The following is a 20,338-nucleotide window of genomic DNA, read 5'->3' as shown; positions in this document are numbered from 1 at the left end:
CATTTATACTGTATAGTAAGGACATATCACAGAACACCTCGAGACTCGTCGCCGAGAGCATGCAGAAACCAAGTGCAGGCAGCGGAAGGAGTGTGCGGCAAACCAGTCCCACCCTCCCCTTCCCTCAACGACTATCTGTCCCATCTGTGACAGGGACTATGGTTCTCATATTGGACTGTTCAGCCACCTAAGGACTCATTTTAAGAGTGGAAGCAAGTCTTCCTGGATCCCGAGGGACTGCCTATGAGGAGGATGATGATGTGTGTTGAGTTTCTCCCCGTTGCTGTCCATCCTCCTCCCGCTTCCCGCCCTCCCGTTCACTGTGGGCAAACTGCCGTAAAGTGGCGGCAGCCTGTGCTGGAAAAGTGTGGTAAAGCTGCCGGCAGGCGGGCGGGTTAGGCCGGCGCACACAGGGTTAATCTTAACTCAAGATGGCGGACGGGGAGGCGGTGGAGCCGGGTGTTGGGGGAGAGCCGGTGACCGGGGGCAGCCCGGAGCCCGAGCAGGTGGTCAGGGTGAGTGAGGGGGGAGCGGCAGCCGCTGGGGAGGGGTGTCCTTCCGTCAGTCAGTCCCCGGGCCCAGGCCTCCTCCCCCGTCCATGGCTCGGGGCTTGCGGCCTGGCCACCCGCCCCCTCCCTCCCTCCCTCCCCTCGCAGCCCCCGCTAACGCCACGAAGGCCGCCCGAGTGTTGAATGGTGGCGAGGGAGCGAGCAATCTTTCTTTCTGCCGCTTTTGTGTGTTTTAGGCCAGGAGTGTCTCATTGTTCGCCTGAGCGGGTTGTTTATCAACTGAAGCCCAGAATGATCCCGAGCCGTTTGACCGGCTCCTCCGTCACTGTGTGTGACCGTGTCTCTCTCTCTGTCGGTCCGTGTCTCTCTCTGTGTGTGCTTCTCTCGATCTGTCTGTCTCTCTCTCTCTCTCTCTGTCTGTGTGTCTCTCTCTCCGTCACTGTGTGTGTCTCTCTCTCTCTCTGTCGGTCCGTGTCTCTGTGTGTGCTTCTCTCGATCTGTCTGTCTCTCTCTCTCTCGATCCGTGAGTGTGTGTCTCTCTCTCCGTCACTGTGTGTGTGTCTCTCTCTCTCTCTGTCGGTCCGTGTCTCTCTCTGTGTGTGCTTCTCTCGATCTGTCTGTCTCTCTCTCGATCCGTGAGTGTGTGTCTCTCTCTCCGTCACTGTGTGTGTGTCTCTCTCTCTCTCTCTCTCTGTCGGTCCGTGTCTCTCTCTCTGTCTGTGTCTCTCTCTCTCTGTCGGTCCGTGTCTCTGTGTGTGCTTCTCTCGATCTGTCTGTCTCTCTCTCTCTCGATCCGTGAGTGTGTGTCTCTCTCTCCGTCACTGTGTGTGTGTCTCTCTCTCTCTCTCTCTCTGTCGGTCCGTGTCTCTCTCTCTGTCTGTGTCTCTCTCTCTCTGTCGGTCCGTGTCTCTGTGTGTGCTTCTCTCGATCTGTCTGTCTCTCTCTCTCTCGATCCGTGAGTGTGTGTCTCTCTCCGTCACTGTGTGTGTGTCTCTCTCTCTCTCTGTCGGTCCGTGTCTCTCTCTGTGTGTGCTTCTCTCGATCTGTCTGTCTCTCTCTCTCGATCCGTGAGTGTCTGTCTGTCTCTCTCTCTCTCTCTCTGTCTGTGTGTCTCTCTCTGTCTGTCTCTCTCTGTCTGTGTGTCTCTCTCTGTCTGTGTGTCTCTCTCTGTCTGTGTCTCTCTCTGTCTGTGTGTCTCTCTCTGTCTGTCTCTCGTCTGTGTCTCTCTCTCTGTCTGTGTCTCTCTCTCTCTGTCTCTGTGTGTCTGTCTCTCTCTGTCTGTGTGTCTCTCTCTCCAGTCCGTGTATGTGTGTCATTTTTTTAAATTACTGAAACATACATAAATATTCTTGAAGTTTAAGCTAATATACATACCATTTTCTTCACTTTTATGTTGAGGATTGCCAGATGTTTTGAAAGGAAGTGGTCCAGCAGATTCTCTCCTTTTCAAATCACAAGGAAACCCTTCAAAATTATTGCTGAAATTTAGGATCTATTTATTATCTATTTTTTTTCAGTGAAATGGCTCATGTTTAAGTGGTTGCATTTGTGTAAACTGAACTAGCTATGCTTTATTCAGTGAAATTGACATCTCATCCCAAATGTTAGCTGTAAGCTCAGGAATTTCCTCCTTAAACCCCTCTACCCCATCTCCATTAAGAAGCTCCTTAAAACCTATCTCTGACCAACCTGCCCTAATACCTCCTTATGCAGCTCGGTGCCAAGTTTTGTTAATGCTCCTGTAAAGCACCTTGGGATGTTTTACAATGTTAAAGGCACGGTGTAAATGCAAGTTTTTGTTGTTGAGTTGTTTATATATTAAGTTCATCTGTTTTATCTTTGTACTGCAATTTATGACTTAAAATTGTTACTTAAAATCCAGCTAGAGTGGGGTGATCTGTTCCTGTGCTGTGAATTCACCGGTGCACAAATTCACCAAAGGAAATGTGGGCAGCATTTAGTTGGTGATGCTCAAGAACACAGAAGCTATGAAGAAAGGCTGGTTCAGTCACCCTGTGTAGATCCTCTTATCTTTTCTTTCCCTTTGCACCCACGTTGGCACCCATGCTTTCAACCACGCTCACTCTCTGTAATTCTCTCACTTAACCCCTCTGCCTCTCCATCTGAGAGGTTGTTTCCCCTGGCTGAAGTGTCTAGAACAAGGGGGGGGCACAGTCTCAGGATAAGGGGTCGGCCATTTAAGACAGGGTTGAGGAAGAATTTCTTCACTCAGAGGGTTGTGAATCTTTGGAATTCTCTGCCCCAGAGGGCTGTGGATGCTGAGTCTCTGAATATATTCAAGGCTGAGATAGATTTTGGGATGTAAGGGGATCTAGGGATATGGAGATCGGGCAGGAAAGTGGAGTTGAGATCGATGATTAGCTGTGATCTTATTGAATGGCAGAGCAGGCTCGAAGGGTCATATGGCCTACTCCTGCTCTTATGTTCTTGTCTCCCTCCAAGAACTTCCTTAAAAGCCAACTTTTTGTCCAAGCTTTTTAGTCATCCTCTTAAACCTCTGTGCCCTTGGGCCATTTTATTTTACCCTTGTACCTTTTGTAATTACTTGGGATGTTTATCTATATTATAGACGCGATATAACTATTTGCTGACGTCATCCGTTTTGAGATTCACTGACTATTTTCATCTCTCTTGCTATCGGGTTTATGTGTGCCTCTTTCTGTTATTGATTTAATTTTCTGCCCCTGAAGGAATGCACAAATCCTGCACAAATTTTGCTTCTCCCTCATCCTACCACACAGTTATGCCTCTATCACCATGTTGCTTGGGGTCAGTTAATTCAGCCCTTACTGGGAACTGATTGTGGGACTTTATTGGTGTGCATGGCTTAGTCCCACTCTGGAAGGTGTGTTTAAGTATTAGGTACAACCAGGCTTTTTTTTTTAAAAAACAGCCTTTTCTATACTCTTTAAAAATGATCTCATGTAAAATCTCTTACAATTTTTGTGACAAAACACTTTCGGTCACCCACAATTCAAAACTTTTTTGCTAGCGTTCTGTCCAATGGACTAGAAAAACCCCAAAATGTCAGGAATATGCATCAATTAGATGCAAATCCTTTAGAAAACAATTCAAGACAAAATCAATGTTAACCAGTAAAAGCTCTTGGGAATTCTTATCTGATTTAGCAGCAGTGCAAGGCAATGGTTTTGTGAACTGTCTGTGAATGAGATCTTTGGATGGAGAGGGGTTGAGAATAGCTAGCAGAACTGTCAAATTATATCTTCACAGTATGCTAATCTTCTGTAATATGCAGTTAACTGAAACCAGCTACCACTTAGTTACAACCATGTGGTATAATGCCTCCGTTCACATTGTATGGCTTGATGAAGAGTCTTCTGTTGTCACAAAAATCCCTCCTCCTCCCATGGACTTGACCCAAGAGCAACACAGTGGCATTTGCTTTTAAGGACATTGCTTGAATCGGGGTTCGGGTGACATTCGCTGAGCTGTTCAAGGTTGTCTTTCACAAGAGTACTTTGAATTATCAGGAGTAGATTATATTGTGATCTGCAAGCTAAATAGAACTGGTGACAACACTGAATGCATGTTCATCACTGGGTTTGCGCGAGTTAGCAAATTATTTTCCATCTACAATCCATGCAAACATTGTCTTTGAATGATCGTGCATTTCCAAAATAAGCAGATTAATCACGTGCGCCTCGAGGAGAGGAAGATGATGGTGACATATATCAGAGTGGTCGATCATTGTTTACCTCATCACAAAATACAGAATGAAACAAGCTAACTAGTCGAGTGCTTTCCTTCCAAAATCCACATACATTATGATCTAGCATGACTCTGACCACCCATTTAATCATAGAAATTTACAGCGTGGAAGGAGGCCATTTTGGCCCATTATGTCCGCGTCGGCCGGCAAAGCCATCCAGCTTCCTTAACCTTCCAAAAGAAAAACCTACAGATAATGAGCAAGAAGATAGAATTGTTTTTTTTTCTCCCCCTCCAACTTTGAACGGGCTACAGTAGTGTAGTGATTGTTACTGAAGTAGTAATCCAGAAGCCTGGACTAATAATTCAGCTGTTCCCCTTTCGGCAGACCCCACACCATAGCCATGAAGTCCTAATAATGATGTCATTGTGATAAAATCACAGAAACATCTGCATTTATCATTCATACAGTCACAAGGAAAGAGGCACTCAGATACCATTGGGAATTAGTTAAAATAAAACTTACTGCTAGATCTTCCATGCTCTCTCTCCATGTGTTGGATGGATTTTTAACATATTGGCCCGGAATTTGGGGTCAGCAGCGAAGCAAGGGCGTTCACTGTTGGCTCCCAAGTACGCTCCGCAAAAGGATCTCACCGTCCCGCTATCGAGAACTTCGGGTTTTCCAACCCACTATTCAATTGAACAGAACTTAATGGGGATTCCCATGTCTGAACTGCTGTGATGTCTAAGCAACCAATTAAAAGGCAGAATTCCCAGAGCAGCCAAGGACTTGAGTAAGTCCTTAAAATTCTAACTTTTTATAATAGTGACGCATAGGGAAAAGGCAAACCTGAAATAAAGATGGACAAACTTAACCATTTTTTTGGAAACGTGTCTTAATTTTAAATGTTATTAAAATGGACAAATTTCACACTGCACAAAATTAAAATGAGTTTTCCATGCCCTTAACATTTGTCAATACGCTGTTAAAATCCCAGTTATACCTAATCGCTTTTGGTGGTGAATTTCATCATCATAGGCAGTCCCTCGGAATCGAGGAAGACTTGCTTCGGCTCTTAAAATGAGTCCTTAGGTGGCTGAACAGTCCAATACGGGAACCACAGTCCCTGTCACAGGTGGGACAGACAGTTGTTGAAGGAAGGGGAGGGTGGGACTGGGTTGCCGCACGCTCTTTCCGCTGCCTGCGCTTGTTTTCTGCATGCTCTCGGTGATGAGACTCGAGGTGCTTGGCGCCCGCCCAGATGCTCTTCCTCCACTTAGGGCGGTCTTTGACCAGGGACTCCCAGGTGTCAGTGGGGATGTTGCACTTTTTCATGGAGGCTTTGAGGGTGTAACGTTTCCTCTGCCCACCTTTGGCTCTTCCGCAGTAATGAGCCAAAGGTTTTGTCCGTTTCAATGATTTCCGCGATGTCACTGATGGCCTGCTCTCTGGGGGTGACGCCCAGCGCCGTCAGTTTTGGAGCCGTCATCGACAGACCGCACCGTCGGGATTTCCAGAGCATGTGTCCGATTCCGAAGTTGCAGTCAGTTTCAAAGGCGGAATGACACAAACATTACCAATTCACGGTCATCACGTCCTGCAAATTCCGGGCTATTACTGGATATCCAAGGCAACCTGTGGAGTTTTTGTCTAGGTGGCAGTGGGTACCTAGTATCATTCTGTTGGTCTATTTCAAAAGAAGATGTAAATAAAAACCCAAAGATGAACTGGGTTAGGCTGTCAACCTGAAACTGAATTTACAATCTCGCAGCGCAGGAGGAGGTCATTGGCCCATCATGCCTGTGCCAGCTCTTTGAAAGAGCTATCCAATTAGTCTTACTCCCCTGCCCTTTCCCCATGGCCCTCCAAATTTTTCCCTTTTTAAGTTCCCTTTTGAATGTTATTGAGTCTGCTTCCACCATCCTTTTCAAGCTTACATTACAGGTCATAACTTGCTCTGTATTAAAAATATAGAATTGCACAGAATGGGGTTATTTACTGCATTGTGCCTGTGCCAGCTCTTTTGATAGAACTTTTGGGGCTGGTGTGATTAAAAATTGCCTTGCAGTGGCAGCCCCTAAAATGTATTAACATTGTTGAAAAGTCTCCAATTCTTCCTCAAAATGTGTGAATAAAGAGGTTTTCTGCTCAATGTTGTATTTGGCAAACCCATGCTGGTACAGAAGGGGTTTTTTCCAGGGAATTGAATCAATTACGTGGGAGCTTAAATTACAAAAGTAAAATACTGCGGAAGCTGGAAATCTGAAATAAAAACAGAAAATGCTGGAAATACTCACCAGGTCCTTATGGCTAAAGGGATCAAGTGGTATGGAGAGAAAGCAGGAATGGGGTACTGAAGTTGCATGATCAGCCATGATCATATTGAATGGTGGTGCAGGCTAGAAGGGCCGAATGGTCTACTCCTGCACCTATTTTCTATGTTTCTATGTCCGGCAGCATCTGTGGAGAGCGAAGCAGAGTTATGTTTTAGGTCAGTGACCTTTCGTCAGATCTGGAAAAAGTTAGAGATGTAACAGGTTTTAAGCAAGTACAGAGGCGGCGGGAGGGGAGGAAAGAGCAAAGGGGAAGGTCTGTGATATGGTGGAAGGCAGGAGAGATTAAATGACAAAAGGTCTGATTGTACAAAACAAAAGGAGATGGTAATGGGACAAGTAAAGAAACAAAAGGTGAGTCTGGAAGAGGTGTAAACGGGAATGGCAGAATCATCAACAGCTGCCATGTGGAAAATAATATGGGCAGAGGGTTTGGTCTGAAATTGTGGAACTCGATGTTGAGTCAGGAAGGCTGGAAAGTGTCTAATCGAAAGATGAGGTGCTATTCCTTGAGCTTACATTGAGCTTCAGTGGAACAGTGTAGGAGGCCGAAGACGGAGAGGTCAGAGTGGGAGTGTAGCGGAGAATTAAAGTGGCAGGCAACCGGAAGCTCGGTCACGCTTACAGACTGAACGGAGGTGTTCTGCAAAACGGTCACTCAATATGCGTTTGGTCTCTCCAGTGTAGAGGAGATCACATCGTGAGCAGCGAAGGAGTACAAGTAAATCGCTGTTTCACCTGGAAGGAATGTTTGGGGCCCTGGATAGTGGGAAGGGGGGAGGTGTTGCATCTCCTGCGTTTGCACAGGAAGGGGAGGGGGTGCTGGGGGTGATTGAAGAGTGAACTAGGGTGTCGCAGAGGGAGCGGTCCCTTTGGAATATTGAGAGGGGAGGGCAAGATGTGTTTGGTGGTGGAAATGGCGGAGGACAATCGGCTGAATGTAGAGGCTGGTGGTGTTAAAGGTGAGGACAAGGGGAATCCTATCGTGGTTCAGGGAGGGGAAGGGGTGAGAGCAGAAGTTCGGGAAATGGAACGAGCACTGTTGAGGGCCATGTCAACCACAGTAGAGGGGAATCCCCAGTTGAGAAAAAAGGAAGAGATATCTGAAGCACGAGGTGGTGTCATCAGAACAGATGTGACTGAGAAACTGGGAGAGTGGAATGGAGTCCTTACAGGAAGTGTAGTGGGAGAAGCATAGTCCAGGTTGCTGCTGGAGTCAGTGGGCTTATAGTGGTTGCTTGTCCCCAGAAATGGAGACAGAGAAGTCGAGGAATGGAAGAGTCGGAGATGGATGTTTGCTTAAATTACATTGCTTTATAACTTAATTCTTACTAATAGCTGATCGTGTGTGCATTTAAAATATCCATGGTTTTTGAGGTCACGCAAGGTGATAAGTGGAGGGTTAGTATAATACGTTAATTCTATAACGGAATAGATCTCAAACCATCAGTGATTAAAGTTTCTGTTTTTAAACTAACAAGCAAATAAAAGCTAATGACGTTCTAAAAGAAAGACTTGCATCCATATGGTGCCATTCATGACCACAGGGCATCCCCGAGCACGTCACAGCCAACAGTACTTTTGAAGTGTAGTCACTGTTGCAATGTAATGATGGTGTGCAATGTCCACCACACGTTAAAAAAAATCCATGCACCAGCATCTTCCACCCTTCAGGATGTAGTTCAGGATCTGGAATATTAGGTCCTTTATTGAAACACCTGTGAACTCATCCTTTTTTGACGTGGAAGCAAGTCGTACTCGTTTCGAGGGACTGCCTAGGATGATGAATGTATGGAAATTCGGCAGCTAATTTGCGCACAGCAAGGTCCCATAAACGGCAATGAAATAATGAGTCTTAGTAATGCTCATTTGAGGAATAAATATTGGTCAGAACACTGGGGCGGGGGTTGCTCCCCTGCTCCTGGTTCCCAGGATTGGGAACTAAATATTCAGGGGTATTTGAGAATTCGGACAGACAGAAAGGAAAGGGAGGTGGGGTAGCTCTGTTAATAAATGATGAGATCAGTGCGTTCGTGAGAAATGATATTGGCTCAGAGGATCAAGATGTTGCATCAGTTTGGGTGGAGATAAGGAATAATAAGGGGAAAAAGTCACAGGTGGGCATAGTCTATAGGCCCCTTAACAGTAGCTACACTGTTGGACGGAATATAATTCAGGAAATAATGGAGGCTTGTAAAAAAGGAACAGCAATAATCATGGGCGTTTTGAACCTTCATATTGATTGGACAAAACAAATTGGCCAGGGTAGTCTTGAGGAAGAGTTCAGAGTGTATCCGGGATAGTTTCCTTGAACAGTATGTTGCGGAACCAACCAGGGAGCAGGCTATCTTAGATCTGGTAATGAGTAATGAGATAGGATTAATAAACAATCTTCTAGTAAAGGATCCTCCAGGAACGAGTGACTAACATGGTTGAATTTCAAATTCAGTTGGAGGGTGAGAAAGTTGGTTCTCAACCAGTGTCCTAAGCTTAAACAAAGGAGACTACAAAGGTATGAAGGCAGAGTTGGCTAAAGTAGACTGGGAAAATAGATTAAAGTGTGGGACAGTTGATGAGCAGTGGCAGACATTTAAGGAGATATTTCATAACTCTCAACAAAAATATATCCCAATGAAAAGGAAAGGCTGTAAGAGAAGGGATAGCCATCTGTGGCTAACTAAGGAAATAAGGGATGGTATCAAATTAAAAACAAGGACATACAATGTGACCAAGACTAGCGGGAGGCCAGAGCATTGGGAAATTTTTAAAAGCCAGCAAAGAACGACTCAAAAAATGAGAGGGAAGATAGATTATGAAAGTAAACTAGCACAAAATATAAAAACAGTTAAGTGTTTCTCCAGGTATATAAAAAGGAAAAGATTGGCTAAAGTAAATGTTGGTCCCCTAGAGGATGAGACTGAGGAATTAATAATGGGAAACAGGGAAATGGCAGAGACTTTGAACAAATATTTTGTATTGGTCTTCACGGTAGAAGACACTAAAAGTATCCCAATAGTGGATAATCAAGGGGTGAAAGGGAGGGAGTGATTGTATTTAGTTCCTATCACTAAAGTAGTACTCGGTAAAATAATGGGACTAAAGGTGGACAAGTCCCCTGGACCTGATGGCGTGCATTCTAGGGTCCTAAAAGAAGTGGCTGCAGAGATAATGGATGCATTGGTTGTAATCTACCAAAATTGCCTGGATTCTGGGGAGGTCCCAGTGGATTGGAAAACTGCAAATATAACGCCCATATTTAAAAAAGGAGGCAGACAAAAGGCAGGAAACTATAGACCAGTTAGCCTAACATCTGTCGTTGGGAAAATGCTGGAGTCCATTATTAAGGAAGCAGTAGCAGGACTTTTGGAAAAGCATGATTCAATCAAGCAGAATCAGCATGGTTTTATGAAAGGGAAATCATGTTTGACAAATTTGCTGGAGTTCTTTGAGGATGCAATGAGCAGGGTGGATAAGGGGGAACCAGTGGATGTGGTGTATTTGGATTTCCAGAAGGTATTCGATAAAAAGGTTACTGCACAAGATAAAAGTTCATGGGGTTGGGGGTAATATATTAGCATGGATAGAGGAATGGCCAACTAACAGAAAACAGAGAGTCGGGATAAAGGGGTCATTTTCTGGTTGGCAAGCAATAACTAGTGGGGTGCAGCAGGGATCGGTGCTGGGTCCTCAACTATTTATAATCTATATTCGTGACTTGGATGAAGGGACCGAGTGTAATGTAGCCACGTTTGCTGATGATACAAAGATGGGTGGGAAAGAAAATTGTGAGGAGGACACACAAAATCTGCAAAGGGGTATAGACAGGCTAAGTGAGTGGCCAAACATTTGGCAGATGGAGTACAATGTGGGAAAATGTGAGGTTATCCATTTTGGCAGAAAAAAAGAAAAGTAAATTATAATTTAAATGGAGAAAAATTGCAAAGTGCTGCAGTACAGAGGGACCTTGGGGGTCTTTGTGTAAGAAACGCAAAAAGTTAGTATGCAGGTACAGCAAGTAATCAGGAAGGTAAATGGAATGCTGGCCTTTATTGCAAGGGGGATGGAGTATAAAAGCAGAGAAGTCCTGCTCCAACTGTACAGGGTATTGGTGAGGCCACACCTGGAGTACTGCATACAATTTTCATCTCCTTATTTAAGGAAGGGTATACTTGCAAAGGAGGCAGTTCAGAGAAGGTTCACTTTGCTGATTCCTGAGATGAAGGGATTGACTTCTGAAGATAGATTGAGTAGGTTGGGCCTATACTCATTGGAGTTCAGAAGAATGAAAGATCATATTGAAATAAGATAATGAGGCGGCTCGACAAGGTGGATGCAGAGAGGATATTTCCACTCATAGGGGAAACTAAAACTAGGGGGCATAGTCTCAGAATAAAGGGCCGCCCATTTAAAACTGAGATGAGGAATTTCTTCTCTGAGGGTTGTAAATCTATGGAATTCTCTGCCCCAGAGAGCTATGGAGGCTGGGTCATTGAATATATTTAAGGCGGAGATAGACAGAATTTTGAGCGATAAGGGGTGATGGGGAGCGGGCAGGGAAGTGGAGCTGAGTCCATGATCAGATCAGCCATGATCTTAAAAGGCGGAGCAGGCTCGAGGGTTCAAATGGCCGACTCCTGCTCCTATTTCTTATGTTCTTATGTTCCTCGCAATACTGCCATGTAATTTTTTACATCCACCCGTGAGGACAGATAGAGCCTCTGTTTAATATCTCGTCTGAAAGACAGCACAGCACTCCCTCAATGCCTGAAAGGCGAGCGGTCTCTGGAGCAGTATGGCGGCCCCGACCTGCGAGAGACCACCATCAGCGGCAAGTCGGGGCCTTAAAACAAGTGCAGCGTGGCAGTGTACCACTGCAAGGTACAGCACAAGCTGGTGCAGGAGGGTGACGGCAGCGAAGAGGGCGACTGGATTAGACTTCAAGGTCCAGGTCGCTGATTGGAGTGTGGGCAGCTACAGCAGGAGCGGCAAGGGATCGTGGAGCGACGTGATCGTGGAGCAACACGATCGGGGCCCAGGAGAGGCGTGAGTTTGGGGCCAGAAGAGGCGTGGGCCCAGTGGCAGCACGGGCCAGCCCACACTGTGATATGTGTGCGCACTAGGTCCATGCAGCAGAGCAGGTCTAGAGTCATCCTGGGAATCCTTGCCACTGGACCAAGACTTAGCTCTGTCAAACCCGTGTGGTGGCTGGTGTGCAACGGCCACCCCACGTTAAATAAATCCACACACAGGCATCTTCCACCCTTCAGGGTGTAGTTCAGGATCTGGAATATTAGGTCCTTTATTGAAACACCTGTGAACTCATTCCTTTTTGGCATGGAAGCAAGTCATCTTCGATATGAGGGACCGCCTATGATGATGATGACTCATTCAGTATTATGTGCTGAAGTCTCAGGAGTGGGGTTTGATCCCAGAACTTTCTGACTCAGTGGCGCGTGTGCTACCCACTGAGCCATAGCTGACACTTGTACCCAGATGCCACCTGACAATAGAATCAAATTTTAACTTTTCTTACCTCAGTCTCTCAGTGCAGTACATGCAAATGCCTTACTTATGCAGAGGAGTTACTTATTGTCTCTATATCTTCGTTATTCCTATGTTAATTGCTAAATAATTGTTGCATTTAGGGTGAAAGATTGCCATTATGATTGTGTTTGTATTTTAGCCCAGTTGTCATCCGGGATTTCTTCCTTGGGTTTGAGATTCAATTATAGTAAAATTGCATGTGCTCATTAGCAAGCGCAAATGACTGGATAATTAAAGTACACCTCACCTGGTACAGAATCGATGTTCTTTTCCCCTTATTTTACTCTCGCTTCCCCCCCCCCCCCACCCCTGCCCCCCTCTCCTTGCATTCTTTAGTGAGAAAGGGAGGGAGCAGGCCCTGTCCGTTGCTGCTTCACCATACACTTTATCTTACTGTGCGCTGCAGTTTATGTTCCTCCCAAAAGCTTTGAACTATGTGTACAAAACAAACAGGATGTCTTAAAAATATCACTGCACTGTACGGTCTAATGGAACATTTTGGAGAGATGTCAGAAGGAATTCGATATGCTTGCTCGCAAATTCACATTTTGTCCTCCGATCCGAATCACCATACGGTGCAGTAATCTAGTATTTTTGAAAAGTTCTTTATTGCAACTTTAGAAGCAGCCTGTTTAGGAATAGCAGAAATGGTTACAAAGAAATTCAGTCTCTGTCTACCTGCCCCTACAGAATTTGTTTTCAACTGTGTAGTACTACAGTGAGCTTTTCACATGCATGTAAGAAAAATGAGGAGTGATGATATCTTGGGTGAAAACTTGAGATTTCTGTTAGCTGGAGAGTTCACCTCGGGAACCTGGGCTCAGATCCAGGCCAGACTGACGCGATGTAAATACTCTTCTTTCTGATTGCTGGGGGGCTCAGTCAGAGGTCAGGGGTAGCGTGGAAATAAACCATGGAAAGGATGTGAAGCTATGCGCAAATTGCCTATTAAAATGAGCCGTTGTGGGAGGAGAGTCTCAGCGGGTCAGAAGAAAGGGTTCCTTGGCCGTTTAAGTAGGCTGCCTGACCCTGGTTTGTTTTCCTAAAGCTTCTTTACATAAAGGGAAGTGAACTACAGTGGTAATTGTTGAGTGGAAATTTTGAAAGATTCCCAGAAGAGAGTACGAAGTCTAGTGTCTTTGGTAACTGAACAACCTAAAGAGTAGAGTGTCATCATCCTCGATTCGAGGGACTGCCTATGATGACTTACTTCCACGTCATAAAGTTCACGGGTGTTTCAATGATGGACTTAAAATTCCAGGTCTGTACTAAATCTTGAAGGGTGGAAGATGCATGTGCTTGGATTTTTTTAATGTGTGGTGACCGTTGCACACCACGTGGATGACTGATCCAGAGACCTGGACTAATAATCTGGAGAACAGGCGTTCAAATCTCACCGTGGCTATTTGAGAATTTCAATTCAGCTTCAGAAAATCTGGAATTAGAAAGCTGGTACTGGTTGAACCTCCCTTATCCGGGTCTCCCTTATCCAGCACCACCCCTCGACCGGCACCATTCCTGGCCCCTCCGACATGAACAAATTGAAGTAATTGCTCGCTGCTAACTCCCGCAATCACTGGCCTGACCCCGCACACACACACACACACACACACACACTTTATCTCTGCCACACTTCCAGCCCCAAGCCAGCCAGCCCCGATATCTCCTTGCTCAGGACCTGCACCATCCAATTTAACGTGACCACCCCTCGTCCGGCAAAATCCCTTATCCAGCACAGGCCAGGTCCCGAGTGTGAGAGATAAGAGAGGTTCAAACTGTATCAGTAAAAGTGACTATGAAGCTGTTGGATTGTCATTAAAAACCCAGCAGCTCTTTCAGGAGAGGAAAGAACAAAAGGGCAGGTGTGTGATTAAATGACAAAAGGTATGATTGTACAAAGCAAAAGGAGATGGTAATGGGACAAGTGAAGAAACACATTACAAGTCTAGAAGAGGTGTAAATGAGTGGCAGAATCATTAACTGCTGCCATGTGGTAAAATAAAGGCAGAAGTTATGGCCTGAAATTGTGGAACTCGATGTTGAGTCCAGGAGGCTGTAAAATACCGAATCAAAAGGTGAGGTCCTGTTCCTCGAGCTTGCGTTTAGCTTTGTCGAAACGGTGTGAGGCCGAGGACCAAAACATCCGAGTGGGAGTGGAGCAGAGAATTAAAGTGTCAGGCGACCGGAAACTCGGTCATAATTACGGACTGAACGGAGGTGTTCTGCAAAGCAGTCACCCAATCTGCGTTTGGTCTCTCCAGTGTAGAGGATCAGTAAAAGTGACTGAAGCTGTTGGATTGTCGTACAAACCCAGCTGGTTCATGTCCTTCAAGGAAGGAAACCTTCCGCCCTTGTCTTGTCTGGCTTGTATGGAACTCCTGTCCCACAGTAACTGTCCTCTGAAGTGGCCTAGTAAGACACTATCAAAGAGCAACAATGGTTCAAGAGGAGGGCCATAAATGCCGACTTTGCCAGTGACTCCCACATCCCGAGAATGAATAAAGAAAAAAGTGGCAATGATTTCCCTGTTTATAGCAACGTTTGCCAACAAAAAAGTTGTAGCAACGTTTGTAGCTCGCAGGTACAGTGCATGCTGTGCAGGGTGTTAACATGCTTTAGAGCTGGGGGAAGGAAAGTCCCCAGTGCTGGTAATACAGAAAGGGAAATCTGGTGGTGCCCATAACTGCAGAGCCATTTTGAATTACAATGTTAATAGCTGAGCTTGTGGGTTTTAGTGAATCTCCCGTCACAGCGCAAAAGAAACCAAGTTTTAGTAGCTGTAGCATAAAGCTTTATAATAGAGGGTGTTGAAATGTTTCTAGACTGTGTGCTCAAACAAGTGCTAGTTTTAACTCTAAGCCATTTTAGTTTATTCCAAAACTTCTGCTAAGATAGGGTCAACAATTCAGTATGGATCAAAGTTAGCGCTCTAGTCAAACCCATTACATTAATGCTTGGTAGAAATAATACTTGCTTACTAGGTTGATTTCATGAGATGAAGGGGTTGCTGCTTGAAGAAAGGTTGAGCAAATTGGGCTGATATTCATTGGAGTTTAGAAGAATGAGAGGTGATCTTATTGAAACTTAGAAGATTCTGAGGGGGCTTGACAGGGTAGATGCAGAGAGGATGTTTCCCCTCGTGGGGGAATCTAGAACTAGGGGGCTTCGTTTCAGAATAAGCAGAAATGAGGAGGAATTTCTTTTGAGCGTTGTGAATCTTTGGAATTCTCTGCCCCAGAGAGCTGTGGAGGCTGGGTCATTGAATATATTTAAAGTGAAGATACAGATTTTTGAACAATAAGGGAGTCAAGGGTAATGGGGAGCAGGCAGGGAAGTGGAGTTGAGACCAAGATCAGATCAGCCATGATCTTATTAAATGGTGGAGCAGGCTCGAGGGCCAAATGGCCGACTCCTGCTCCTATTTCTTATGTAAAGTAGGTGCCAATGCTGGTCTCCAAGATGGTCCTTGGAGACCCATGGCGGTCTCTGTTTCTGCATTACTTCAGTTTTCTCTTTCTTAGCTCAAATAAGATATTCAGGTGTTTGGCTGCTCGGTGTCCCAAGTACAGAATTTTCCAAGTGAAGCACACATTCCTACAGTACTAGTTAACTGTTGCGCATCCCAAGCATTGGATGTACCACACACCTTCTGGACTTTTAAGTTCTTAACTTTTCAGGTCGATGATCTTTTGTCAGAACCTCTGACACAGGGTCACCGAGCAGAAGTGTTAACCCAACCTTTGTCTCTCCACATGCTGCCTGCTGAATGTTTCCAGCATTTTCTGTTTTTCTTTCAGATTTCCAGCATCTGTAGTATTTTTTTAAAAAACTGTTACATAGAGTGTACAGCACAACACAGGCCATTCGGTCCAACTAGTCTGTGCTGGTACCTCAGTTGGCATACCTCACCTTTTAGAATCAACAACAACAACTTGCACTTGTATAGCGCCTTTAAAGTAGTGAAACGTCCCAAGGCGCTTCACATGAGCATTATCAAACACAATTTCACACCGAGCCACACGAGATGGTAGGACAAGTGACCAAAACATAGAAAATAGGTGCAGGAATAGGCCCTTCGAGCCTGCACCACCATTCAATAAGATCATGGCTGACCATTCACCTCAGTACCCCTTTCCTGCTTTCTCTCCATACCCCTTGATCCCTTTAGCCGTGAGGGCCATATCTAACTCTCTCTTGAATATATCCAATGAACTGGCATCAACAACGCTCTGCGGTAGGGAATTCCACAGGTTAACAACTCTCTGGGTAAAGAAGTTTCTCCTCATCTCAGTCCTAAATGGCCTACCCCTTATCCTAAGACTGTGTCCCTTGGTTCTGGACTTCCCCAACATCGGGAACAATCTACCCGCATCTAACCTGTGCCATCCCGTCAGAATCTTGTATGTTTCTATGAGATCCTCTCTCATCCTTCTAAACTCCAGTGAATAAAGGCCCAGTCAATCCAGTCTCTCCTCATATGTCAGTCCTGCCATCCCGGGAATCAGTCTGGTGAACCTTCGCTGCACTCCCTCAATAGCAAGAACGTCCTTCCTCCGATTAGGAGACCAAAACTGAACACACTATTCCAGGTGAGGCCTCACTAAAGCCCTGTACAACTGCAGTAAGACCTCCCTGCTCCTATACTCAAAACCCCTAGCTATGAAGGCCAATATGCCATTTGCCGCCTTCACTGCCTGCTGTACCTGCGTGCCTACTTTCAATGACTGATGTACCATGACACCCAGGTCTCATTGCACCTCCCCTTTTCCTAATCTGCCGCCATTCAGATAATAGTCTGCCTTCATGTTTTTGCCCCCAAAGTGGATAACCTCACATTTATCCATATTATACTGCATCTGCCATGCATTTGTCCACTCACCTAACCTGTCCAAGTCACCCTGCAGCCTCTTAGCGTCCTCCTCATAGCTCACACCGCCACCCACTTTAGTGTCATCTGCAAACTTGTAGATATTACACTCAATTCCTTCATCCAAATCATTAATGTATATTGTAAATAGCTGGGGTCCCAGCAATGAGCCCTGCGGCACCCCACTAGTCACTGTCTGCCATTCTGAAAAGGACCTGTTTATCCCGACTCTCTGCTTCCTGTCTGCCAACCAGTTCGCTATCCACGTCAGTACATTACCCCCAATACCATGTGCTTTAATTTTGCACACCAATCTCTTGTCTGGGACCTTGTCAAAAGCCTTTTGAAAGTCCAAATACACCACATCCACTGGTTCTCCCTTGTCCACTCTACTAGTTACATCCTCAAAAAAAATTCCAGAAGATTTCTCAAGCATGATTTTTCTTTTCATAAATCCGTGCTGACTTGGACTGATCCTGTCACTGCTTTCCAAATGCGCTGTTATTTCATCTCATTTACTGATGTCAGGCTAACTGGTCTATAATTATCAGTTTTCTCTCTCCCTCCATTTAAAAAAAAAAGTGGTGTTACAGTAACTACCCTCCAGTTCATAGGAACTGATCCAGAGTCGATAGACGTTGGAAAATTATCACCAATGCATCCACTATTTCTAGGGCCACTTCCTTAAGTACTCTGGGATGCAGACTATCAGGCCCCGGGGATTTATCGGTCTTCAATCACATCAATTTCCCTAACACAATGTCCTGCCTAATAAGGATGTCCTTCAGTTCCTTCTTCTCACTAGACCCTCGGTCCCCTAGTACTTCCGGAAGGTTATTTGTGTCTTCCTTCGTGAAGACAGACCCAAAGTATTTGTTCAACTGGTCTGCCATTTCTTTGTTCCCCATTATAAATTCACCAGAATCTGACTGCAAGGGACCTACGTTTGTCTTCACTAATCTTTTTCTCTTCACATATCACATATCACAAAGCTTGGTCAAAGAGGTCGCTTTTAAGAAGGGTATTAAAGTAAAGAGAGAGGGGTAGAGAGACGGAGAGGTCTAGGAAGTGAATTCCAGATCTTGGGGCCTCGGCAGCTGAAGGCACAGCTGCCATTGTGATTATCAAGAGGTCAAAATTGGAAAAGCTTAGGGATCACGGAGGGTTATTGGGCTAGAGGAGGGGGGAGAAGCCATGGAGGGATTTGAAAACCAGGATGAGAATTTATAATAGAGACGTTGTCTGACTGGGAGCCAGTGTAGGTCAGTGAGCACAGGGCTGATGGGTGAACGGGACTTGGTGTGAGTTAGGATACTGACAGCAGAGTTTTGGATGAGCTCAAGTTCTTAAAGTTGAAACTTTTTCCTGAACACCTCCATATTCACTCATTATTCTGAAGCCTAAGTTTTGTGTGTTACTAACTGCACAGTTTCTTGCAGTGCTCTTTGAAAGGCTTGTAATGCCTCTGTTCATGGGGTAGACACACTTCCAGGGTACCATGTTTGGCTTATTGAGTAAATGCATTGGTCCAGATTCTGCTGTGAAAATAATGTTGAGGCTAACAGCATCACTGTTATTTATGCACTAATTGGACAGCAAGTTCCGGTGAGCTCATGTGCAGTTAAAAGCAAAAATCCAGAAGTTGCCATCCGAGATGCGCTGCTCCTCCGAGTTGTGCAAAAACGGCATCTCGCTGTCTGGCTCCTCATTCAAATGTATTGCACAGTGTGAAGTTCCTGTCATCGTCATCATCGGCAGTCCCTCGGAATCGAGGAAGACTTGCTTCCACTCTAAAAATGAGTCCTTACGTGGCTGTATAGTCCAATACGAGAACCACAGTCCCTGTCACAGGTGGGACAGATAGTCGTTGAGGGAAGGGGTGGGTGCGACTGGTTTGCCACACGCTCCTTCCGCTGCCTGCGCTTGATTTCTGCATGGTCTCGGCGATGAGACTCGAGGTGCTCAGCGCCCTCCCGGATGCGCTTCCTCCACTTAGGGCGGTCTTTGGCCAGGTACTCCCAGGTGTCAGTGGGGATGTTGCACTTTATCAGGGAGGCTTTGAGGGTATCCTGTAATGTTTCCACTGCCCATCTTTTGGCTTGTTTGCCGTGAAGGAGTTCTGAGTAGAGCACTTGCTTTGGGAGAACCGTGTCTGGCATGTGAACAATGTGGCCTTCCCAGCCAAGCTGATCAAGTGTGATCAGTGCTTCAATGTTGACCTGGTCGAGGACGCTAACGTTGGTGCGTCTGTCCTCCCAGGGGATTTGTAGGACCTTGAGGAGACATTGTTGGTGGTATTTCTCTAGCGACGAGGTGTCTACTGTTCCTGTACTGATGTAGATACAGACTAAACTCGACGCACAATGTCAAGTCATTCCTGTCTAACTATCCTTTTAATGATGTGGTAAGAATTACTGCCAAACAGCCTCTCTGGCACTGAAAATTAACTAATGTGTATTCCTTCAGATTTTAATTATTGTTGGATTTTATTTAAAGTAACACTTTGAAAAAAACGTTTTCTTTGTCTCTCATCTCTCATTTAAACCGATCTTTTCTTCCCTCTCTATTTTGATTTCTGTACCTGAATTCACTATTCTAACTTGCATTTCCTGATTCAGGCCCTGCGCTGCTCATTAACGATTCTTCAGTCTGATTGGTTACGGAGATGCACATTTGCTTGTCCTACTCGCATAGATCCCAGAGACACTGTAGAGGGTACCTCACCATTGGGATGTCCCACTGACAGCACTGTGCAAAACCCCATGAAAAGTCTATGGGGGAGTGCAAGTCGAATGAATGGCTGGCGCCGTTTATTCATAGCTCACAACAACATCCGGCCAACTGTCTGCTGTGGTTCTCGGTTTATACTGATCAGAAGGTTCAAGGTCTCAGTGAGTTAGCTGAACTTGTTTGTGGAAGCAATGGGACACTGTAGTTGACCTTACTGCCCAGGGTTAGGGAAGGTTAAAATCTGCCAGCGTTCCCATTCCTGATTACGATCTGACTGGAAAGTATACGTGTATGATGATGGTATTTATTGCCGACCCCTAATTGCCCTTGAGAAGGTGGTGGTGAGCCACTGCAGTCCATGTGCTGTTGTAGTGCTGTTGGGGAGGGAGTTCCAGGATTTTGACCCAGCGACAATGAAGGAACAGATATATATTTCCAAGTCTAGATGGTGTACGAGTTGGAGGGAAGCTTGGAGGTGATGGTGTTTCCATGCTCCTGCTACCATTGTCTTTCAGCTAGTAGGAGTCCTGGGCTTGGCTCTAGGGTCACGAGTGAGGAATTCAAGCACGTCTGTGTCATTGGGAGAGGAGACGTCGGGAGAAAATGAGGAAACTGAGTTAAATGGATATGAATATATGGTGTGTGTGGTGTATTGCAATTT

At 45.5% G+C, this 20,338-nt stretch overlaps 1 protein-coding gene across 2 annotated transcripts in view; it reads left to right on the top strand.

The window, feature by feature from the left end:
• Positions 1 to 416: 416 nt before the first annotated feature.
• ubr1 (ubiquitin protein ligase E3 component n-recognin 1) overlaps positions 417 to 20,338 on the top strand; it is a 171,852-nt gene continuing 151,930 nt past the window's right edge. For both annotated transcript variants that reach the window (XR_011593045.1, XM_070878717.1), the window contains exon 1: positions 417 to 515. Coding sequence is in view for 1 of the 2 variants with exons in the window: in XM_070878717.1 (XP_070734818.1) it covers positions 432 to 515 (84 nt within the window). In the remaining variant the exon portion in view is untranslated. The remainder of the gene's footprint in view (positions 516 to 20,338) is intronic.

Source organism: Pristiophorus japonicus, chromosome 4 (genome assembly GCF_044704955.1).
Source record: "Pristiophorus japonicus isolate sPriJap1 chromosome 4, sPriJap1.hap1, whole genome shotgun sequence".
NCBI lineage: Eukaryota > Metazoa > Chordata > Chondrichthyes > Pristiophoridae > Pristiophorus > Pristiophorus japonicus.
This window is presented reverse-complemented; position numbering and strand designations above follow the sequence as displayed.